This window comes from Cavia porcellus, unplaced genomic scaffold (assembly GCF_034190915.1).
Source record: "Cavia porcellus strain 051 isolate PalLab524CR breed Dunkin Hartley unplaced genomic scaffold, mCavPor4.1 scaffold_19, whole genome shotgun sequence".
In the NCBI taxonomy this organism is placed as follows: domain Eukaryota; kingdom Metazoa; phylum Chordata; class Mammalia; order Rodentia; family Caviidae; genus Cavia; species Cavia porcellus.
The window spans coordinates 18,108,115-18,133,945 of record NW_026947502.1 but is presented as its reverse complement, the minus strand read 5'-3'; the positions used below and the strand labels follow the sequence as shown (position 1 = coordinate 18,133,945).

Genomic DNA, 25,831 nt, shown 5'->3' with positions numbered 1-25,831 from the left:
GAGTAAAGAAAATATGGTATTTGCATGCAGTGGAGTACTACTCTGCCATGACGGATAAACCTGAGTCATTTGTAGAAAATGAATGCACCTTGAGACTCTGGTCTGAAAAAGCCAGACACACAAGCTTACATATTGCATCATTTCTCTTATATGAGAATCCCAAAATAGGGCTTGGGATATAGCTCAATGGCACAAGTGACTGTCTGGCAAGCACAAAGTCATGAGTTCAACCCATGGTACAAAAAAATAAATTCCCAAAATATAAACAAGGACGAAAATAAAAGCCAATAAGAGAAAAAGACAAGGGGTAGATGGGGTGGGAGGGTAGGGAACATGTAGCATGAATGGAAAGGGGGAGAAGGGGATGTAAAAAGGACTAAGATGCTTTGTACATATGTCAACTCCTTGTGGAAAATGCAATTATTATGAGCTACAAATGCACTAAAAAAAATTTTTTTTTGGCTTTTTCCTTTTTATCTGTACCGGGGATTGAACTCATGACAGACGCTTATGCCGCTGAGCTAAATCCCCAGCCCAAGTACACTGTTAAGCTATCAGTTATTTTCCTTCCAGGCTGTGCGGATGTCCAAGAGCTGTGGTTGATCACAGCTGGCTAGCATGTAAGAGTTTTGTAACCCATGTTACTAACCTGGAAAAGTACTTGAAAAATGCAGGAGTGGTAACTCTCACCACATCCCCACTCAACTGACCCATGAAACCTATACAGAAAATAGGTGGATCTTGGTTAATGACTATGTGCCAACTCCAATTACAGATGTGCTTTCACTGGTTAAGTAAATGAACACAGCCCCTGATAGCTGGTTTGCAAATATCCATCTGAAAAAATGCATTTTCTCCATGTTTATAAGGAATTGCCCAACAGGAGTTTGCAAGGCCAGCAATACAACTTTAGTGCCCTATCTCAGAGGGTATACCAACTTTCATAGATTTGTCTGTCATAATTTAGCACTCAGTGACCTTGATTGCCTTTTCCTTCTGCAAGACATCAATGTCCATGACATCAGTGACATGCTGACTGGACTCACTGAGAAGTGGCATATACTCTAGACATACTGGTAAGACATTTGCAATGCCAGAAGATCAGAAATAAATCTGACCAAAGTTCAAGGGCCTCTGACTTCAGTAAAATTTCTAAGGGTTGGATGATAAAGGGCATGCTGATACAACTTCTAAGGTAAAGGGTAGGTGGTTATATCTTTCCCCTCCTACAACCAAGATGCAGTGCGTAGTAGTCCCCTTTGGATTCTGGAGGCCATGCATTCATTGATTTTGTCATTCTCATTTGCACTGAGTGACCCAAAAAGTTGCTAATTTTGAGTGGTGTCCAGAATAGAAGAAAGCTCTGCCGTGAAGTCTCCTGTTCTGCCTTTTGGATCTGTTCCCAGACCCCCTAAGGGAATCACAGGATAGACCCTTAGGAGTTTGATGCAAAACCTGCCACCCTTTGCAGATAATCTTTTCTGAGTCGCAGTTTTCAGCTTACTATGTCTTCGTAAACACTTTATACTTCACCTAGGACCACCTTGTTATCATGTGGCCTGAGCTGCCACTCATGAGCTGGGTGCTGTCTGATGGACCAAGCTACAAAGCTGGATGTGCACAATAGCACTCCATCATTAAACGGAAGTGGCATGTATGTGACTGAGCCCAAGCAGGCCATGAAGACATGAGTGAGCTACACGCAGTAGCCTAAATGCTCATAGTTCCAATTCTAGCTATCTGGCCCCTCTCTGCCGGTCTGACCCTCTTGTCTTACATGGAGCTTCCTATCATTGGTTGCTAGAAGCATGAGCTTAGAGTAGAAGCTTCTACATGGTATACAGCCACCACCCTGAAGTGCGCAGCTGTAGTACTATGGTATCCTTCGGGGGTATCCCTGCAAGACAGTGGTGAAAGGAAATCCCCTCAGCTGGCAGAGATTGAGCAGTGTACCTTGCCTATCTACTCTGCAGTTACTTCTGCTTGGCTAAAAGCAGTTTTGATCCATTTAATTTTGCTGGAAAATATCACTAGTTTCTACATTTCTTCTGAAGTTAATTCAAATATTCACTGTAAAACTCAAGCAAGTATTAAGATTTAATGAAATTATTTATTTCAGAAAGCTATTTTGACTGCAACAGTCTAACTACATATTGCATTAGTCACTTTGTTATCACTGGGATGTGGGGAGATGCTGGTTAAAGAAGTGTGGGACCTGAGTGCACTGAGGAAGGGGAATGATGGTTCCCATGTTCCTGCAATGCATGCTTAGAGTTCAGAGCAAAATCTGCAGGTCAGCTGGGGAATTAAGAGCAAGTTACTGTCAGAGCTGTTTGCTTTGGCCACTGTGTTCCCTCTGCTCTGATAAGATTGCCTAAATTAGGTTGATTTGTTTCATGTAACGAACCGTCCCATTCTGGCCCTGGCCCCTACAAAACCTATACAGTATGCTTCAGAATGCTTTTCTTCTGAATCTCTGTTCTCACGGCCTTGAGATATGAATAAATAACTACAGTGGGCTCAGCTGCTTGCGATTTCTCTGAGGTTTTCTCCCATCCAAGTACTAACCAGGCCCGACCCTGCCTAGCTTCCAAGATCAGATGAGATCGGGCGCATTCAGGGTGGTATGGCCCTAGACTCTCTGAGGTTTTCTTATGCTCAAGAAGCAGTCCCTGTTTCCTTAAAAAGAATTGTCTATCTCATTAGATATTATAAAGTTGGACAAAACAGTAGAGAACAAGACCAATAAAACTTAGGCATTGTAAACATTACAGGACTTATTTACTCTGTTCTACATCATGTGCTATGTCTATCCTTGGTTTTTGACTGACAGCTTTGTTTTGCCATATTTGACTATACTCTCTCCCCCCCAAAAAAGTAATAAGAACTAAGGAGTAACAAAATCCAAAATGTGTAAATTTTGTTGTAAAAAAGAGAGGGGAAAAAAAGATCTCTAACGGATATAATAGCAAGTGTGTTTAGGGGTGTTAAATAGCTGATTATATTAATGTTTTTGGATCATTGAACACAGCTGTTTGCAGTCTCTCTGTTTGAATGTCCACTTTGTATTCTTTGATACTATGATTTGAGCAACTATTTTCAAGATGATAATATGTAATCTATTAACAGGTGATTTCTTACTGTTATGTTTTTTTTTTTTTCTTGTAGTTCTGTATTACGTGTACCCTTTCACCGCTTTGTTTTGTTTTGTGTTTTTCTCTTTTTCCTCTTAAATAAAATTAAAAAAAAAAAAAAAAAAAAAAAGAAGCAGCCCCTGAGTCTCTGAGTAATCTTCATCCTCTATGCAGCCATGGCTGCATACTGTGACACTGGGACAAGATACCTGACATGTGTGACCTAAAGGAGGAGAAATGTATTTGGCTCACAGTTTCCAAGAGTTCATTCAGGTCATGGCTGTCATCTCCAAGGCAGAATCAGCAAGGTGGAAGGATGCAGTAGCGAAAAGCTGCTCACATCACAGGGGACAGAAGCAGAGAGAGTAGGAGCCAGCAATACAAGTTTCTAGGTTACACCTGCCATGACACACATCCTCCAACCAGGCCTCACGGCCTAACAACACATCAGCTACAAACTCACAGTGGATTAACCTACCAGTAAGTGTAACACCCCATGATCCAATCACCTTCCAAAACCCCTCCTGCTAAACACAGGAGACTTTGAGGGGCCATCTTAGATCTGAGTCACGCTATATATCAGCTGTGCAAATCAGATACAGTACACTAGAGAGAGAATTACTATTGTCTAAACTAGACTGTGTGTGATTGTGCAAAAAAAAATGAGTGTGAAGAGGTTAGAGACAATAAATGCTTTTTAAATAAAAGCTTTAATGTAAGTTCATAGAATAATTTAAAAATTGCATAAATGACTTACTATAATTGTTTACTATATTAACTGTAGTAAACAAGCAGATAACAAATTCTATAAAGTTACATGAAGACTTTCTCAGATTTTTAGTGTATCTAAGAATAAGACAGGTTACTAAAAATGCAGGTTTATAGGCCAAACTACATATTTTAATTTAGAACTAGAATACAGCCTAGAAATGTAAAGATTATTTAAAAAACTCAATGACTTTGATAAAAGATAATGAGGTTATTATGGAGTTAAGCCTGTCCTTATTTCTTATTTGAACTGGACAATTAGAGGGATGATGGGTAGCACAGAAACAACATGATTTTAAATCAAAATAGAGGTAAGAACAAGAAAAGGTACTGTATCCTTTTTAATCTTTTTCAGAGTAGAGAAGTCCTCCATAAAACTGGGATCATCTCATGGTAACTTTTATAGAAATGTCGATATGATGGTATGTACTGGCAATGTGAAAATCAGTTAAAATGTTCAGGAGAGGAAAAAGGTACTAAGCAGGTTATTATAATTTTTTTTTTTTACTAAGCAGATTCTTAACAACTGAAAATAAAATATCAAAAGATATTTTGGTAAAAAAAGTTGAACTTTATTTGATATACCTAAGGATAGGTAGTTAAATATGTTATAAAGTATCCTTATAAACATCAGCAATATTGGCTCTTTTAGATTTGAAAATGTCTTTATTTTTTAGAAAGTGGATTTCAAGAAGTTAAAAGGGAATACCAGAGGGCACACGTGCAGAAGTAGATATAACTCACCATTCCAAGCATTCATAAGAATATGGCAATATAAATACAATAAGGTGTTCCAAACAAAACATCAGTCATTCATTGTTTGAACTTTTTAGCATTTCCTACATGAGGAGAAAGTTAGCATTTGAAAGTCCTAAAAGTTTTCCTTGATTAAATAAATGTTATGCCTTTGATCAAAACCAACTTCTTTTAAACATGAGCCAAAATATCATATAGGTCTACTGTTACAACAGACAGCATGTTGTAAGTTAATTCTTTTTTAAAAATTTTATTTATTTTGTCTTTTTCATTTTTATCGGAACCGGGGATTGAACTCACTACCGCCTGCTTACAAGGCAGGTGCTTATGCCGCTGAGCTAAATCCCCAGCCCCCTGTAAGTTACTTCTGGTACAATGCCTTCTAATGGAGCTTAGAAAACAAAGACGTTGAGGTGGCTTGGACTAAGTTTAACAGCCCTCTGCTTTGCTGACAACTTCTTTACAGATTGGACACAGCAGAATGGTATGTTCGAACTGAGCTGTGTAGGATCCTTTAATGTCACTGTGTGGTGGACATCGATCTACAACACCTACGTCACAGATTCCACAGCACCATCAATTATTTACTTTTTCCCAGGCAACCTGACCATTGCGGCAGAAGGCAGGAGCGCCAAAGTTTCCACTGATGATACTTAAGAAGTGTTTCATTCCTAGAACACTAACTGGCACATGTCACCATCGGAATTTTTCAGTAACGTGAACACTGCATGTGATCCTGAACAATGCCTTCTCCTGGGCATCATGAACACGTTCTGTACTACCAAACGTTTCAGTGACATATGTTTCTCCTTCCCCCATTCTCACTGCCTCTCCACCCTTCATGATTTGCATATTCTTCCCCATGTGTTCATTCAGAGTATGGATTGGCTTCACCTGATAAGTCTTCTCATTTATTTCTACTTAGGATTTCACAACTTCCTGGATGGCCTCACCAACATCACATAGTGAAATAATGCCAATGAGTTATTCCAATATAAGTGGCATTTTTCATGGCTTTCAATAACGTATCATATTTGGGATTAAAAGTGACAGTAAAAGAACAGGCAATAATGCTACCACTTCTACGTGTGAAAGCATCTTAAAGATGTCATTGCACCGTAACACTGCTGTGTAAGCTGCACTGGGAGGACAGTGGGCAGCACAGTTCCGAGGGAATACCCAGTGGGAACGGCCAGGCCTATGCTTCGGCAGGAAGTCTTTCAGCTTCTCACGGATTTCTGTCATCGTTGTCATCATCATCATCATCATCCCAGGCTTGATCTAGCTCAGGATGCATTTTCTAACTTGTTGACGTGCCTTCTCAGATTCTCGAAAATCATTTTAGATTTTAGATTTTAGATCTCTTCACTAGCCTGATCTAATGCTTTATTTCCTTCACCTGTAGTTCTCTGAGAAGCTGTTCGAAGGTCTTGTGAGGGTGGATGCTCACATTCCTGTTCTTTGGGGAATACACCATTAGGATACAGGTTACACAGCAGAACCCCAGGAGGCTCAGTTTGAACTTAAGACTCTCTCTGTTTCTTCTGTCCAGCACCATCACCATCATTATCTCTTTCTTTCTCTTCCAGTGCTTGCATTTTCAACTGTTTTGCTAAGTCACCACCAAGGCCCGAGTCTTTATGAGGTTCTTGCTTCCCTGTAACACCTCCTTTACCCTTCTTCTGTCCTCTTCTTGGCTGCTTTCTTGACTGTTAGAGGCAGCACCCTCTTTCGTGTCATCTGGGTACATTTAGGTGGCTCCCTGAAGTTGTCATCTCCTCCGTGTGTACTGTGATGTCCACGAAAGCTCAATGAAGGAGGGAGAGCTGTGAAGGCCCGGGTCTCCATCACCGCCTTCAGGGCAGTGCAGATGAGGCAGTGCTTACATTCTGCAACATTATTGTATATTTTCCCTTTATTTACTAGTTTAGTCAATTTGGATTTACTGTGAGATACAGAAATTCAGTCAAAAAAGAAAATTTACTTCTCTAAAACTTCAAATAAGAAAATATTTCAAATAAGAAAATTCTTCATTGGAGCACTCAGTCTTTAGTTAAAAAAAAAAAAAGAAAATTTTTCAAATTAAGAATCTGTTGTAGTCAGGGGTTGTACACAGAGAACAATTAAGATTAGACATGGAGTTTATAATATTTTTATAATGGTCCAAAAGTTAACACAGGAAAACGCAGGAAATCTATCTGCAACACCAAAGACATAGATTATTTAGTCAAGAGTCCAAACCCCACAGCAATGTCCCACATGAGTCTAGATAAAAACCCAGAGCTCAGGACAAGGCCACCCACGAGTCCAACTGGAGGTCCAGAGCCCACAAGAAGGACTCACACCAGTCTCTTTTACGGATCTGTGCCAGGAAGACCCAAGGGTCAGCAGTGGAAGCCAGAAAATCTATGCCAGCAGGATGAAGGAGCTGTGCCAGTGGGATGAGGGTTCTGTGCTGGAGCCGAGAAGTCACACTCACAACAAATAGCAGGGCTATCTTGAAAGGCATCACAGCTGTCTTCAGCGACACAGAGGCCCCGAGCTCCTCTGACAAGCACAGGTACGTGCCAGGAAGCAGTGTGACGAGTTCATCCTGGAGACCAGGCAGCACATATTTTCCCCTCCAGAGCCAGGAAGTAATGCTCAATGTGAGGACCAAAGCTTCTCCAGGAGAACCAACAGCTCAGACAGCAACTCGTAGGAGAACCCACAATGCCTCCTTAACGCCTCAACCCTCAGCACCTCCCTTCTTCTCCACTTATTCATCCTGGCAGTTTTCCTCAAGTGGAGCATCTTCACTTAATGCCATGCTGATGTAATCCAGCTGGCGTTAAGTTGACCACCAGTTCTTAAATCACAACAGAATCTAAGAGACATTTAGGTTTATAATATAAAAGTTTATATAGGGAATAATTTATGGTACAGGGTGAAGGGAGGAGCAAAAGAGTCACACAAGGTAAAACGAGGATGTAATCTGAAGGAGGCTTGACGGACAGGAGGAATTTGGATCTATAGCAGAATATGAAAGCTGGAAACAGCACTGTTAGGTCAATTTCAGCATTAATTTCAGGAAGAATTTCTTTCATATCAGAAGGTTTTGACAAATTTTTACAGATCATCAGCAGGCAAGCCGCCTTTGTGAAAGCAAATCCAAAGGAAGATGACAGTTCTACACATGGATTGCCTTTTTACCTTCTCTCAGTGGGGTCTGGAGGTCAACATTTTCTTTACATTCATGTTGAAAAGCCTTCGAAGGGTCAAAGCGTTTGACACCCAGAACTTTATTCAGCTCCTCCTGAAGTTTTGTCTCATTTTGTTTCTTTTTAGCAAGCTGAGATCGGAGTTTTGACACTTCCTAGTGGAGAAAAATATGGATAATAAACAATTATTAAAGACCATGTTGGTGAAATATGTTACCAGTGTTGCAGATAAGTTCTAAAGCTGTTTTATGTCTCATAACTAATGGCAAAAACTACTAATTACAATCATATTTTAAGACTAAATTACTGAATAAGTGAAAGGAGATAATCTTTTAAATCTTGTCACCTCTCTACAGCTATTTTTCTGATAAAATTTCAATTTAAAATTAATTGTTGAGCTGGGCATGGTGGCTCACACCTATAATCCCAAAGTTTAAGAGCCTTATGCAGGAGGATCACTGAGTCTGAGGCCAGCCTAGGCTACATAGTGAGTTCAAGTCCAGCCTAAACTACATAGTGAGACTCTGTCTTAAAAAACAAACAAAACAAAACAAAAAATCAAAATCAACAAAAACAAAACAAAAAAAATTGCTAAAATCAGCTTTTGGTATAGTAGCATGAAACTCCCTGACCTGTTTCCTGATTAAACTAAAAATAATAAAGTGGAAACCAGTCCAAGAGACAAAAGAACAAATAAAGAAGCATTTTTAAAGAAAAGCATTACAAATTTTTTTTTTCATTTGGGAATGACAATGTAAAGCAATACAAATTTTATAGGAAAGATAAAAGTCTGTGGCATTTGAACCCAAACTCACTTCCTCCCTACTTTTAGGAGAGACTCATGCCCAGCTTCTGCAGTCAAGAGCACAGGACTTCAGCACCCCTCAGCTTCCCAGGAGGAGAGGGACATCAGAGTTACTCAGTTATATCCTGGGCAAATGCAGTGGAGAGAGGTGGACCCCTCGGTCCACTCAGTCCACTTGTGGAAGAGGAGCTCTGCCTTGGGCAGTGTGCTGGACGTGCTGGGGCCCTTGTCACCCTGGCTCTGGCTCATGAGGTTGTAAGTCTATGCCAGGAGAGGCCAGCCGAGAGAACCCTAGCCTTTCCTCACAGGTCCACCGAGAACTCAGCTCCAGGGCCACAGAAAGAAGTTGCCTCTGTCCTGCCTTAATTGCAGCTCCAGAATCTTAGCCTGGAGACTCTGTCTGAGGGAAAAGTAGGCCATAAAATGGGAAGCCTGAATTTCTTCCCAAGTAACTGCCCTCATTTCCCACAGAACTTGTAGAAGGTGAAGCAGAAGGGTGCACTGAAGCCTGGTTCAGTGGTGGGTGTGGCAAGAGGAATGTAGATGACTCAAAAGTGTGTTAAAATATAGGCTGGCTGTTGGGGATTTAGCTCAGTGGCATAAGTGCCTGCCTGGCAAGTGCGAGGTCATGAGTTCGATCCCCTGTACAGCCAAAAAAAAAAAAAAAAAAAAAAAAAAAGAAATATAGGCTGGCTAGTTCACAGGAGAGAACTGGGGAATAATAGACAGCTGGAAGGAGGATTCTTGGAATCCAAACAAACACCAAGCACTTGATCTCAGATACAACTACTACATATGAGCAAGAATTTGACTGAATTAATTTGTAGAGCAATGTATGCCCCTTGGGCAGTATTGACATAGAGCAGAGCCAGCAACCAGTGAAATTAGAAAGGAAGGCAGATGAGCTGGTTAATCCTGATTGTCAACATTAATGGACTAAGAGCCTCCTCTCTGTTGTGAAGGCAGTCACTTCAGCGATGGATTAATCATTGAGTCTGGGGTTCAACAGGTGTTCAGGAGATGGGCCCTATGTGGAGGTAGTGGCTTACGGGGCACGACTTTGGGGGACTATATCTGCTGCTTGACGCCTTCTCTGGCTCTTCCTCTGTGCTGTGCTTTCTGGCTTGTGATGAGTTGAGCAGTTTTCCTTTCATGAAGCTTCCAGCAACTGCAAGCTAACCAAGACTAAAACTTCTGAAATACATACCAAAATAAATCTCTCCTCATTAGGTTGCAGAGGTTGGGTATTTTGTGTTAGAAATAGAAAGGTAACTACTAAAATAGCCTTACCAAGCACGACTCTACCTCCCTAAGTAGCAACATCAGAGGTGCAAACTATCCAGAAGTAGAGGTTGTGCTCATACGGGTTTCTGTCGCTGTAACAATATACCTGAGAAAATCAGGTTAAAGGAAGAAAGGTTTATTTTGGCTCGAAGTTTCAGTCCATGGTTAGTTTGCTCTTTTTTTTTAGGTTTGCAGTAAGGCAGAATATCACAGCAGGAGGAATATGGTGGAATGACGGTGTTCACCTCATAGTAGCCAAGAAGGAGACAGAGAAGGGGCTGGGGCCTGAGTCTCCCCTTCAGGGGTAATCCCAGGTGACCTCACTTCCTCATATAGGTCCCTCTTTTTTTTTTTTTTTTTTTTTTTTTAGTTCCTTCTTTTTAAAGGTTCTATTACCCAGGAGTATGACTGGTTAGGGACCAAGCCTTCAAGTCATGAACCTTAGGGGCACATTTAAGATTCAAGCCTAATAGCAGTGATGGCAGAACAGACTATGCTAAGATAATCAAGCTAATACTCATCAAATAGACAAAAAAACAACCAGCCCAGAAATGTATGAAAGCACCCAGAGTTATTACAACATACAGTGGTACCTCAGTTCATAAACTCTTTTGTTTGTGAACAATTTAGTTTGCAAACAAGTGTTTGGTAAATTAAAAAAAAAAAAAACAAAAACAAACAAAAAAAACAACTGTATTGGATGGTGCGGCCATCTTTCCTGAAAATGAATGTCACCATCTTTTCCAGAATTGTGGAATGAATTAAATTTGTAGAAGAAGGTACCATTTTATTATCTAAATCACAACATATACCAGGAAAAAAAGCAGGCACAAAGATGGCCTGTGAAGTGTAATCAAATGTTTGAGAAATTCACTTTACTAGAATCATAATGAAAGAGGTGATATTATTATTGAACTTACAAAGTTAAAGGATTATAAAAATTTTCTCTCAGTTAATACCAACAAATTAGACAACTTAGATAAAATTGGCAATTTTTGCAAAGATATAAGCTATCAAAAGTGACTCAACAAAACAAACAATCTGAACAAGACTGTCTTAGGTGAAGATATTGAATTAGTAATCAAATAATTCCCACAAAGAAAAGACCACGTCTGAGTTGGGGGGCGGGGCAGCATGCATGCTAGAGAATAGCTCTACCTAGAATCCAGGCTTCACCCATGAATTCTACCATACAGTCAATGACAACTATTCACAAGTCATTCCAAATAATAAAAAAGAGGAATCATTTCTCAACTCACTTAAAAAATTTTTTTTCAGATGTAGACTTGTTACCCACACCCACACCCCCCTTCTACCCTCTCCAGGGTGACCCTGAACTTTATGATAATCTCACCTTAACTTCTTGTCTAGCTGAGATTACAGATCCTCTACTCCTTTTTTTTTGGCTTTTTGAGACAGGGTCTCACTATGCAGCTCAGGGTGGCCTTGAGCTCACTTTGTGTAGGGAGCCGCGTGACAGCCCCATTGCTGCCTCCCCACCTCTCACTCCTATAGGCACATAATGTGCCTGCCTACATTAACCATAATCCTCTCCTGCTTATATCACTTACCCGGAGGTGATGATGACCCATCAGAAACCACCCCATAGCCTCTTCTTGTCCCACCAGCCCGCCCTTGGCCTATAAAGGAAGCAACCACTTCCTGAATAAACGAGACTTGATTGGATTCAACTTGTCTCAATCTCTCTTTATCTCCCGCCCTGTTTTATTCATCCCTGTTCCCCCTCCAGGTATATACCCCACGGATTGATCTGCGGGCTGGATCAAGTGGCGCCCAGCGTGGGGGCTACCTGGCACGGGGCAGTCAATGAGGGAGCCATTCAAGAACACTGGCTCAAAGTGAGAGCAAATTGAATCAAGGACCGAGGCCTGTGCATATGACCGCCCGACATGCCGCCTGAGTCACGGTGAGTGAACAGTAACCACATCCCCTTTTCCCGACATGGGTCAAGCATTGAGCGAACATGAATTATTCGTGGGAGGCCTTAGCAAGGCATTAATGACAAGAGGGGTAAGGGTTAGAACAAAAGAATTGTTGGCAGTATTTTCAGTTTATCCATAAAGTTTGCCCTTGGTTCCCCCTAGAGGGCTCTATAGATACCAAGAGGTGGAAAAGAGTAGGAGATGCTCTAAAAGATTATTATAGGGTCTTTGGCCCTGAAAAGGTCCCAGTTACAGCCTTTGCATACTGGAACCTAATCTCGGAGCTACTTACACAGTGCTGCCGAGACCCTCAAATTGATAAAACAATCACCCAAGGTGAAATAGCTTTACGCGCTTCCACTTCGTCAATATTGCTCCCTTCAGGAGAGAAATCTAAACCTTCTTGCCCCTCCAGTGAGTCAAATATGTTAAAAAAGCCCCAAGATGGCGGCCCGCCACCATCTGAGCCCCTACCACCCGAGGCCCGCCACAACTGTCTATCTAAAATGGCGCTTGCCTCACTTCTGCCACAACAGGGTGGGCCCCTCCCCAAAATGGCGTTTCCGGTGATGGAAACAAATGTATCTCCTCAAGATGGTGCTGCACAGCTGCAAGATGGTGCGGGCGCCGCGCCGCTAGCTCCACAAGTCATTAGGACCCATATGCCATTCATAGTGGCAGCTTTAAAAGAATTAAAGATAGCGGTTGCCCAATGTGGCCTTACAGCTGCTTTTACTCTTGCTGTTTTAAATTCTCTGGCTGTTGGCTGGCTTACACCTACAGATTGACAAAGATTGGCCCGAGTGACTTTATTGGGTGGGGATAATCTTTTGTAAAAATCAGAATACACAAAAAATTGCAAAGGGACCGCCAGGCACAATACACAAGCCGGCAATGGGTGGGACCTTAATATGTTAATAGTGGAAGATGCCTATGCATGCAGAGAAGCTCAAAAGGAGTTTAACCCAGCATTTTGCTCAAATTCAAACAGCAGCTACTTGAGCATGGAAAAAGCTGCCTGCAAAAGATAATATGAGCTACTCTCTCTCTAGCATTAAGCAAGGCCCAGATAAACCCTTTCCAGAATTTGTCGATTGTTTGATTACTGCTGCTAACAGAATCTTTGGCCACGCTGATGCAGGCACTGATTTTATTAAAAGCTAGCTCTTAAAAACACCAACACCGGGGCTGGGGATTTAGCTCAGCGGCATAAGCGCCTGCCTTGCAAGCAGGCAGTCGTGAGTTCGATCCCTGGTACTGATAAAAACGAAAAAGACAAAACAAAACAAAACAAAACAAAAAAACCCACCAACACCGCCTGCCAGGCTGCTATCAGACCTCATAAATATAAAACAGACCTAACAGGATATATACACCTTTTCTGTGACATTGGAACTGCTTGTCAGCAAGGCCTTGCTATGGCTGCTGCCTTACAAGGGTTTACAGTTAAACAGTTCTTATCTCAAAAGCATAAACAAAACTGTTTTATCTGTAGAGAGACTGGTCATTTTACAAAAAGACTCCAGAGATAGAGATTCCAATGTCAATTACTTTGACCATTTAAGTGATCAGAGTGATATTGGTCTGGTCTCCTGAGTTTAATTTCAGCATATATAAGGATGGGGACAACTGCTGAGGAAAAAAATGAGAGATACCACGTTGGTTGTTATTGTCTTCCCCAATGTCAGATCTTAAAAACCTGAGGAGCCTTCATCATCCTGTGGTGGTTTGATTAGTTCTATAATATGCAGTGTGTATTTAATGTACATAAAGAGGGGGCCACCCAAAAATATTCTATCTCATGCCTTATTCATCCTTAATTTTTTAAATTTAGATGCTTCTGGACAGTCAACAGCCATGCGTTTTTGGCATACTGAAACACAAAAGCAATTTGCTCCTGTACTATGGAGAGACCCCCTGACTAACTCATGGCATGGCCCTGACCCCGTTCTCATATGGGGACGCGGTTCAGTGTGTGTATACTCCCGCCAAGACAAAGAGGCTAGATGGCTCCCTAAACGCCTCGTTAGGCAAATTAATGAGCCAAATAATAATAATCCCAAAAAGGCCCAGGAGTAAACACATACCCTGAGGCGACTTCTTGTGCTTCCTTACAGAAAATGCCAAACTGATGGATTACGTGGTGCCTTCTCGAGAACCTCCTTGGACCACCCTTGACCAATGGTGGATTTAGAACTCCTGTCACAAATGGCCTCTAATCCCTTCTCCATGCTCTGGGGAGCATTCTTCCCCTACCTAGCGCCCCTTTTGGGTCCCCTAGCTGCCCTGTTGCTTCTCCTTTCTGTGGGCCCTTGTATTTTTCAGAAGATTATGATGCTCATTAATAACCGGATAGACACGTTTATGGCAAAGCCCATTCAGGTACACTATCACCAGCTGGAGATGGGAGATAACAAACCTACTGGGAAGGAATTCCCACGAGTGGCCCATATGACAATGCGGCCTAACTGCCCTGGGGCAATGGACAGGCAGCCAGAGACGGGCAAATAGGACATACATGTTACACCATTGGCCACCTAAGACAGGCACAGGACCAACTGCTGCCTGCAAGCCCACGATGGGTAAGGTCCAGTTAGGTTCATGTAATGAGGTCCTTGACCTAAGACAGGCGCTGTCCTCACAGGGCCTGCCATACTCCTGATTATAATATAAAAAGGGAGAAGATGTAGGGAGCGGCGCAACAGCCCCAGTGCTGCCTCCCCGCCTCTCACTCCTATGGGCACATAATGCGCCTGCCTACATTAACAATAATAATCTCCTGCTTATGTCACATACCCGGAGGTGACGATGACCCATCAGAAACCATCCTGTAGCCTCTTCCTGGCCCACCAGCCTGTCCTTGGCCTATAAAGGATGCAACCACTTCCTGAATAAATTACACTTGATTGGACTCCTCAACTTGTCTCAATCCCTCTTTGTCTCCCACCCTGTTTTATTCATCCCCGTTCCCCCTCCAGGTATATACCCCATGGATTGATCCGCAAGCCGGATCAACTTTGTAGCCCAGGCTGGTCTCGAACTCGCAATGATCCTCTTGCCTCAGCCTCCCGAGTGCTGGGATTAGAGGTGTGAGCCACCACGCCCAACTTTCTACTCCTTTTTTGAGTAAAGATATTATAAGGAAAAAAACAAGAACAAAAAAACCCTACAACAAACTACAGACAAAGATCTCCTAGAAATATGAAAAAGAGGAACTTCCACAAAGAATGCAGAGTGGCAAGAAGCAGAGTAAAAGCCTCTCCAAGAGTTGCTGTCCAGGCACCGGAGTATAGCAACATGAAGAAGACAAGGCAGGAAGCGGGTCTCCTGGGCCCAGGAAGGATCTGAAGTGAGATTTGAAGCCCACGGAAAGAGGTAATCCAGGAATCCCACAAAAAGAAAAAACAGCCATGCCCTTGGTGAGCACCACCCAGAACAAGTCCAGGAGACATAGACACAAAATAAATTGGAAAATCTCTGAAATGACAGCAACTGAAGTAAAGAAACAACTTAGTACTTATATTATTTGATTAAATTTGTATGCCTATATCTCACCCAGAACAAATCCAGGAGACACAGATATAGAAGAAATCAAAAGCCACACATCCAAAACTTCTGAAATGATAGCAGCTGAAATAAAGAAGCAACTTAGGGCTTATATTGTTTTGCATCCTTGAGTCTAGTAGTATTGGCAACTATTTGGAGGATAACAATGTGCTGTATAGGAACTATTGATTTCCTACTGTCTGGTTTTTGAAATCAAAGACTGTTTTCATCATTTTTTGTTTTGTTTGTTTCATTCTCTTTAAAAAAAGAAAAAGAAAAAGATCATCACATACTAGCACAGTGTATCCAGCTACATATAAAAAGAATTATAGCACCATAATCAAGTAAAATTTATCTCAGGAATACAAAGTTGGATAAACAACTATAAATCAAATTATAAAATGTCAATGAAATGTAAAATAAATCACATGATTATCCTGATACAAAAATGTAAAAGAAAAATCTGAGGCATACTAGACTTTTTAAGTATTTATATTAGAGGCAACTGAAGAAATGGAGATCAGACAGAGGTTTAATACTCCAGTGACAAAATATCAGAAGCAAGAAAATGCAGAGGACAAAACAAAGACATATGACTGCAGCAACATGTATTTTTAGGGACAGCTTACAACATTAGTCACATTTATATGCTAGTTCACTGTTATGACTCAGAGTTGAAGTTATGTTTTTTTCCTTAACAAAAATATTTCTCAGAAATGACCCAAGTTAAATTTTAGTTACATGTGCAGTTTTAGAAAAGTTAAGTTTTACAACTTAAAATGAAATTAATTAATATATCTAAGGCCTAGTTGGTTTTGTTTATTTAGGACTTTCTTAGGCCTGGACTCCATTTTAATTGTGTTTCAATAAAACAGAAGCACCTGAAAAAATTCAGTACTTATTATGGTAAAAACACCCTGCAAAGTAAAAGAGAAGGGCATTTGCTTAATTTGATGAAGATCATCTATTCATACCTAACCCATACCCAACAACAGACTATGTATATGTCATGATGATGAACATCATATATTTTAGTTAAAGACTAAATACTTTCTCACCATAGTTAAGGATAAAGTGTCCGTTCTTGTCATTTCTATTTAACATGGCACTGTAGGTTCAAGTCAGTTACAAGGAAGTGAATAATTGATAAATTATTAATGAATTATTAATAAATAATTAAAAATATTAGTGAATTATTAATAAATAATTCAAATATCTCCATTTGCACATGATGTGATTTTCTATGGAATTTTTATGGAACCCACTGAAATACCTACTTAGAAATAATAGCAAGATTGTAAGATGCAATATCAGTATATAACCTATACATGATATTTTCACAGATTTATAATAAATAATCCAAAATCAAACTTTAAAAAATTCATTTTCAAGAACAAGAATAAAATAAGAGTAAATTTAACAAAAGAAGTGCAAAACCAGACAGCCAACCCTCTGTATCCTGAGGTTCAATGTGTGTGGGCCTCACTTCCACAGATTTAGCTAACCAGGAACTAAAAACATTTAGGAAAAAAAAAAATCACATCTCTTCTAAACATGTGAAATCATTTTTCTTGTTATGATTCCCTAAACAAGACATTATAAAAAACATGTACATTGTACTAGGTATTGTTACTGTAAGTAATCTATATCTCGTAGGTATTGTTATTGCAAGTAATCTATAGATGATATAAACTACATGGGAGCATACACATTGGTTATATGCAAACATTACACTTCTATATCAGACACTTGAGCATCCATGGATTTAGGTATCCTAGGTGGAACCAATTCCCTGCAGACACTGAAAGATGACTATACTCTGAAAACTACAAAATATTGCTGAAAGAATATAAAGTGACATAAATAACTGGACAGTAGCCTATGCTCCTAGATTAGCAGATTTAACACAGTTAAAATGGCAACTTGCCTACACTGATTTACAGATTCTATGCAGTTCCCAACATAATCCAAACTAGTTTTTCTTCTTCTTTTTTTTTTTTGGTACTGGGATTCGAACTCAGATCTTGTGCTTGCCAGGTCCAAACTAATTTCTTTAAATTAGTAGAAACTGAAAAGCTGATTCTAAAACACATACAGAATTGCAAGGGATCGAGTATAAACAAAATAATTTCTGAAGAAAAATTAACTAGAACTTACACTGCCTGATTGCAAAACACTCTATAAAACAATAATAATAAGATAGTGTGGAACCAGGACAGATGTGTAGAGGAAAGGAAAACAATGGAATGTCTAGAAATTGAGTCATATATATATATATAGGCAACTGACTTTCAGAAAGGGTGCCAGTGTCATTTACTAAGGAAAAGAATGGTCTGTTCAAAACATAGGTTGAAGGCAAGTCACACTTTATAAAGAAATTACTGTTACTTTACACTAACTGTAAACGTTAACTGAAAATGAATCAATGACCTAAAACTATAAATCTTATAGAAGAAAATACAGCAATAAATGTTCATAATTTTGGATTTGGCACATAATTCTTAGATATCAGAGAATAAGTAATGAGGCATCAACAAAATTTTGTGCTTTACATCATCAAAAAATGAAAAGCAATCCCCAGACTGGTAGAAAATAATTGCAAATAATACATCATAAGAGAGTTGTGTACAAAATTCATATTCTCACAATTTAAGAACCAATAATCCAGTTAAAAGTTTGACAAAGGATCTATATAACCTTTCTCACAGGGAGATATGCAAAAGGCCAATAACTGTATAAATACATGATCAACATGATTAACTAGTCAAAATCAAAATAAAATCTCCTTTTACACCTACTAAAATGGTGACATTAGAAAATAAGGGGATGCAAAGTATTGGTGAGGATAAGGGAAAACTGAAACTGTCATATGCTTTGGATGAAACATAGAATGGCATAGTCATCTTTTTTTTTTTTTGTCTTTCTCCTTTTTATCGGTACCTGGGATTGAACTCACAACTGCCTGCTTGCAAGGCAGGTGCTTATGCCACTGAGCTAAATCCCCAGCCCGGCATAGTCATCTTGAAAATAGTTCCTAAAAAGAATAACCATGATTCATCAATTGCACTATTATATATGTATATCAGAAAAATTAACATATATGACTACGTAAAACTCATACACAAAGGTTTCGAGGAACATTTTTTTCCTCGAAAAAATGTTCATAGCCATAACATAGAAACAACACAAATGTTTGTTAACTGTTGAGTACATAAGTATAGCACTAATGAATCATAGATAATAAAAAGGATAAAATAAAAAAAGGAACAAAGTACTCATACTCATACAACCAGGATGAACCTGGAAGACATTATTCGAATTGAAAGACAAAGTACTATGAATTATTTGATTACCCTAACATGAAATATTTAAAAGAGAAACATCTCTGAAGGTAGAAAGCAGATTTGTGGTTGTTTAGAAGACTGGGTAGAACAAGGTAGCAGGAATAAGATAATGAACGTATGATTTCATTGTGAGATAATGAAAATATTCTAAACTGCACTGTGGTAGCCTGGTGTGGTGGTGCACACTTGTAATAGCAGCACTTGAGAAGATGAGGCAGGCGGATCGTAGCAAGTTCAAAGTCAGATTAGATAAGGATTAGATAAGGAATTCAAGGCTAGCCTAAGCTACACAGTGAGACTCTGTCTCAAAAACAAAACAAAATAAAGTTCACTGTAGTAATAATTACACACACCCATGAACATACTAGAAAAAAATCCCTCAATTGTATACTTTAAATGGGTGAATTGTACGGGATGTGAATAACATTTCAAACTTTTTAAAAGATTTAAATACTATTTTGAACACTCTCTGTTTTCATGTTATCAAGGAATTTGCTATTTAACAAAGGGAAACTAATGCATAAAGTTTTATAAAGTCTTCCAAGGCCGGGGATTTAACTCAGTAGCTTAAGTTTGCCTGGCAAACACAAGATAGAGTTTGATCTCGTCTTCCAATTACAAAAGTATTTATTTAGAGACAAGGCCTCACTATGCAGTCCAGGCTGGACTCAAACTCACAGTGATCCTCCTGCCTCAGCCTTCTGAGTGCTGGAATTATAGTATCTGTCTCCATGACCATTACAACGGTAATTTTATACAAATTCAATTGTAGCTGGAAACCCTGAGAACACTGAATATCCATCTAGTCAGCACTCAAATAAATCCTTTAAGTCTCAGATGAATTTTCCTTTATAGACTGTTTTTTTAATAGCTAAAGACTTAGTACACTTAACTATTATATGTACATAGAATGAGCCCTTTATCTCAGTACCTTAACAAATGTTATTTTACTGACCGATTTGAGTTGGCTATTTTCATCTTTCAATTTCACAACATGCTTGATTTTTTGCTTCAGATTCTGATGACCCAATAATTCAGCATATGAATCTCTTATTTTATTTAGCTGTTCCTGAGTTGCACCATGTTCATTCAACAAGGCCAGTTTCTCTGCTGCAAAGGCATCCAGTTGTTGCTGGAAAAGATGTTTGTTTTTATAAGGTTAAGACTTAAACAGAATATGCTTCCTTGTTCTCAAGGCTCTACATTGATTCTCTAAATAAATCTTTCAAACTTTGCATTTTTCATTTTACAGATCACTAAAATAGGAAAAGACAGAAAGCCAGTGAGCCAGCTTTATCTATACCAGCAGATCATCATATTTTGGTGACTATATGCATGTACTCAATTTAAGGGCCCAGATTAGCATTTACCCTTTTTCCTTTTGAAAAGATCATTGTATTAATTTGAGAAAACTGCTAATAAAGGATATATGCCCTCTTGTAAGAAATCAATTGTCAAAAGTTTCTGTTGGGAGAGTTTTCTAAAATGTCAACTTTAACTTCTTTATTAGAAAGCTCTTTTAATTTACAAAGGCTATATTAAAAATTTATGCATATGTGTTAAGTATATTTCAATAGGGCCAAAAAAATTTATGCATAATAAAATTCATAGGCCTTTCACAGGAAGTTAAACTGGAATTATAAATACAAAACAAAGTAACCCTGCCAAAAATAAATAAACAAACAAACAAACAAACAAAACAAACCACAGGACACTATCATGATTTGTTACAGGGAACAAAGTGAATTCTTTTTTTTTCTTTTTTTGTCTTTTTCCTTTTTTATCGGTACCGGAGATCGAACTCACGACTGCCTGCTTCCAAGGCAAAGTGAATTCTTAAAAGAAATTAAATTTTAAGTGACAAACCTGAAAAGGTTCTGTTTTATTATATAGTTCTTCATAAAGGACACGCCATTTATTAACTTCTCCAGTTAATTCTGCCACTATATTTTCTTTCTCAGCTTTTCTGTATAGGAAAATTAAATTTAAAAACATCAGAAAATAATTTTTTCTGTTTATTAGAAAACTAAAGTTCCAAATCTAGAATACCTTGCCTCCTCCTCTTCTTTTTGCCTCCTAAAGTCTTCATCTTGTTGTTTGAGTTTGTTTTGCAAATCAGTTATGTTTTTAAGAGAAGAAACTGTGATTTCTTTAATTTCTGCTTCTTTCATAGCTGACTTGTTCTGCAGATCTCGAAGCATCCTTAGGTTTGAGATAGAAAATCAATTGAATATTTTATAGCTATTTTAATTCTTTTCTATTAAAAATAAATCACCTGAAGGACTTATTTAAGAACAATAATTTTTATTTATTTTTTTTTATTTTTATTTTTATTTTTTTTGTCTTTTTCCTTTTTATCGGTACCAGGGATCGAACTCACGACTGCCTGCTTGCAAGGCAGGCGCTTATGCCGCTGAGCTAAATCCCCAGCCCCAATAATTTTTAAAATGCATACGTTCACAAATTTGTAATTTAAGATGATCAAAAGCAAGAGGAAGCCATAGCTGGCTTTCAAAAACATCAAAAGCTGGCTTTCAAAAACATTAAGCTGTCTTAATGTTGCTAAAGCTACAGACATGGGCAGGTATTGTAATCCCCAAAATTGAGTTCAGTCATCCAAGTATTGTAATCCTCTTTTTACTTTTCCTCACAATCCAAAGTTATATTTGTAATCCCATTGAGACATTATTGGAATCCCAGCAAGTTAATTTTAATCTACCACCACCAATGCATTGGCAAAGGTACAGACACCAAGGCATGTTCCAAGTCAAGGGCAGCCAAGGGGTCCTAAGTCTAATCCTCATGAGGACAAATGGACAAAGGCCTTGATTCTAGGCTTCTTCCAGAATTTATTATCTTGTGAAGAAGGGGGTGGCTCAGGGATGAGTGACAGTGAGGATGTTGGGAATTACTTGAGTAACTAGAGCTGGCTGGCCAGGTGGAAGATGGCTTTATCTGTAAATTGCAGAGATAAAGATATGTAGAAGGATCAATTTATACAATCTAATTAAGGTAGTGACTGAATTGTTTTGGGAGGCTGTGGTTTTGGTTTTTGATGTGCAAACTCTTGTGCCCTGTGGAGTCATAGCCTCTTTACCTTGAGGCTCATATCCAGTTGACATTCCGGAGCTACTGGCTCTAACATCCTGCTATGTTCATATCCTGTATGGAGAACACTACATGAGGAAACAGGACTGTCTGTTGGCTTTAGAGATTACATAGCATACCTCAGCTAGCCTTATTTATAATACTTAGAGCCAAATGAAGGGAGAAGGAAATACCATAGCCAGCTCTCTACATATCAGTATAAGGAAATAAGTCTGCACACAATCAAAGTCACAGTAACTGTTTTGCATTTAATGGTAGTCACTGGAGTTGTGAGTTGCGTCCCACATCTCTCCCTTTCTTGTTCTGTAGCAGGGCTAGTCATGGTTGTATGGCCTCTAGTCTTTGGTTAGTGAATCCTCTATGACAGGCTTTAATGAGAAAATTTATAAAGAATAGAATGAGCACACCAATTCTGATATAAAATGAAGTGAACCTTGAGGTATACAGATGGATTTAATTGTTTTATGGCATCAGCCAATTTATCCCAGTCCCTAATTTGGGTATCAAAGGTAGCTATCTGTTGTGACATAGACAGCACTAGTCTCTGAAGAGTGTCTGAATCCACAGTAATATTCTGATGAATTGCTCTTTGTATATGCCTTTTGATCATCTCCCAAAGATGTAAGCTTTTGCTATATGGCAATGGGGTGATACAAAAACATGTCACGTTATAGTGACACTTTAAACCTTGTTGTAACTGTAAGGTTTTAATATGATTTCCCATCCACAGGACTGAAGTCTCTAGAACGCTCACCTGGGTTTGTAACTTTTTATCAATCTCTCTCTGAATTTTTCAGCTCTCATCAGCAGTTTCTGTCCAATTATCTACAAAATGAGCAGTTTGTATTGAACGTGCTAATACTGTTGAGTCAATAGCTGTACTGGCTGTCAAAAGAACTAGGGAAGTAATTTCTGCCATAGGCAACCCAAGAATCCTCTTGGTTTGATTTTAAATCTTTTGATCAAGGTTTCCACCAAGAGGGCAGTAGGTGGGTGATACCAAGACTCTGTTAGATTGACTGGAAGCCAAACTCTAGACATCCTGCTCATGATTATTATCGTGGAGTCCTTAGAAGGAAACTCAGGAATGATACAATGGGTTAGATAACAATTAGCATATGAGGATGTATTTTGATTCCACTCCATCTTTCCTATCAACAGTACATAAGGATCATAAACACATATGTTTACTCCCGTATGCCTACCACTCTGTAACACTATTTTTACTTTTCCTCCGCTCACTGATTGCAGATGTCCAGTCTGCAGCTGTCCTGCATGAAAAGGCAAGGCCAGCTCTGTTAGTTCCACATACCTCTCATATTCTTGATTTGTGCTCTCAGTTTTCAATATTTGGTGTTGAACATCCTCTGTGTTTTTTTCAGCCTTGGCTACTTTTTCTTGCAGTGATGCATTCTCCAGCTTAAGATCATTTATCTCATTAATTATTAATGTTTTATAGCTTATCAAAAAGAAAAAAGGCATTTTTATAATTACTATATAAATGACAAAAATTGATGACAATAATTCATCAGTTTACATTTATACAGTTTTTGATAAAATAAACATTCACACACACATATAGGTAAGCATTCAGTGTTCTGAAATAACAACTAATGAATTTATGTGCTATTTTTGTACATTTAAAGAAAAAAATCAAGTGACTCTGATGTGAAAATATGTATACAGAGATGAAAAAATCAACTACCATGTTATTATTACTTCACAACAAAACAAATATACAATCTATAATCTCTGAATCTTCTGTCACAGAATTTATAGTTTGAAGGGAAGATGGGAAATTCTTTTGTCACTTCATAAAAATTGGATGAATAAACATAAAATTAAATTTGTACTAAGTGTTATAACAAGTACAAAGAATTTTAAGCTAAAACAGCAGTGATGGCAAACCTATGGCATCAGTGTTATTTTTTCTTTTCAGACAAAAGATGTATGGTTGTTTTTTAAATGAAAATCTCAGTATTCAGTGATGGCACTTTGTGATAAATAAGTAGGTTTTGGGTTGCAGTTTGGCATTCATCTCTAAAAGGTTTGCCATCAATGGAAGAGAGGAATCTGCATGTTGGTTTGTGATTTGAAAAAGGATTTTTGGAGAAAATGATCCCTACCTTGTGTGGTGATGTGCAAAGAGTTATCCAGGCAGTTAACAGAAAGTAGTTCAGAGGATAAAGATGACAGGAGCTCAGAGGCAGTTAAAAAGAAGCCCACGAAGAGGTGAGACCACAGTCTAATGAGAAAGAAGGGCAGGCGAAGCTGGAGGGAGAAGAAGGATTATCACAGCAGCGGAGGGAGGACAGGCACTGAACAAAGGAGTCACTAAAACTCTTAGGTAACTCTGTAGATTACACCAGAGATAGAGGGACAGAGTGTAGAAGAGGCTGGAATAGAAAATTAGAAGATCAACAGGAAGATAATACCAGCCCAGTAGGCAATAAAAAAGGCTTCAACTAAAGAGCTGGCAATAGAAACAAAGATGTGAGAGCTCTTTTGTAGGCAGAACAGGAAAACGTTGCAGGTGGGAAAGAGAAAATGATGAAGGGTGTGTCTAAATTTATAGGATGAGAAGGTAGGAGGATAAAGCCGTCACTGACTTTGATAGAAAATGACAATAAAATACTGAGTTATTTTGGACAGGTTAATGTTAGGTTACGATGAGATAGCTACTTGAAGATACTGAGAAAGCAGCTAGTTATAAGAGACTATAGCTAAAAGAAAGGTCTGCTTTGGAGAATTTTAATGCTATTAGCACAAAAGGTGATGGATGTATACATCTACATATACGTACAAGATATGTAAGATACATGTATGTGTAATTTACATTTATGTTGGTAATGAAATTACACAATGGGAAAAATATCTGGAAGCACCATTTTTCAAACCACTGAAAAAAGAAATTCTTTTAGAGGACTTAGACTAGCACTAAGTATATATGTATCTCTATAATTTATGTTTATGTTGAGACAATAAGTGAAATAAAAGCAAATATACATTATCTTTCTGCAAAAAATGTGTTATATATAAGTACAGAGCAACACAGAAAGAAGGTGCTATTCAGTGAACAGGTGGTAGGAATTGGTTCACAGAGAAAAACAGAAACAGACTTAATCACTATGTATAATGAATTAGTTTTAGATGGAAATCACGAACAGTGAAATTTTCAGAAGAAAAATAGGTGAACATCTTTATGCTTTAAGGATAGAAACTAGTTCTTGTAGGATAGAAAGATGTACTAGATAAATTTAACCACATTAAAATAAAGAATTCCCACTCATCAGAAGCAACTATAAAGAAAATAAAAAGACAAGCCACACCATGAGAAAAAATATTCGTAATCTATAAACTGATCAATTAATCACAACATAAAATTATTTTGGACTAAAACTGTCAAAATTAAAAAGTTTCATGCTCCAGTAAGGGGTGAACTAGTGAGAAAAAGAACCCCAAAATCCAAAGAAAAAACTGGTACATACATTGTGCTATAGGCTGAGGTGTTACCTCAGCGGCACTAGCACCTGTCTGGCAAGTGCAAAGTCGTGAGTTTGATCCTCAGTATCAAAAAAAAAATTTTTTTTTTAAATTTCTGTATATTAAAACGCAAACTGCATGGTCAACCCTTCAAAAGAAATCAACAGAGTGAAAAGAAAACCCACAGAATGGGAAAGAATTTTAGCCAGGCAAAGGACTTATATCCAGAACATGTAAAGAATTGAAAAACATCAAGCCCCCCAAATTCAAAGATCCTCTCCAAAAATGGGCATCTGAGATAAACACACAGCTGTCAGATGAAGATATACAAATGGCAAATAAATACATGAAGAAATGTTCACCATCACTGGTCATTTGAGAAATGCAAATTAAAATAGCACTGAGATTTCATCTCACTCCGGAAAGAATGGATGTCATTAAGAAATCAACTGATAACAAA

The 25,831-nt window shown here is 38.6% G+C and overlaps 1 protein-coding gene and 1 pseudogene across 1 annotated transcript in view; both read right to left on the bottom strand.

Moving 5' to 3' along the window:
• Window positions 1-4,452: 4,452 nt before the first annotated feature.
• LOC111757799 (methionine aminopeptidase 2-like) lies at window positions 4,453-6,556 on the bottom strand (annotated as a pseudogene).
• Window positions 4,453-25,831, bottom strand: part of Hmmr (hyaluronan mediated motility receptor) — a 42,094-nt gene continuing 20,715 nt past the window's right edge. Inside the window, exons 13-17 of the mRNA XM_003473323.5 lie at window positions 23,201-23,347; window positions 20,830-20,982; window positions 20,647-20,746; window positions 19,736-19,912; window positions 4,453-8,013 (exon numbers count right to left, since the gene is read on the bottom strand). Coding sequence (XP_003473371.1) covers window positions 7,828-8,013; window positions 19,736-19,912; window positions 20,647-20,746; window positions 20,830-20,982; window positions 23,201-23,347 — 763 coding nt within the window. The 3' untranslated portion in view covers window positions 4,453-7,827. The remainder of the gene's footprint in view (window positions 8,014-19,735; window positions 19,913-20,646; window positions 20,747-20,829; window positions 20,983-23,200; window positions 23,348-25,831) is intronic.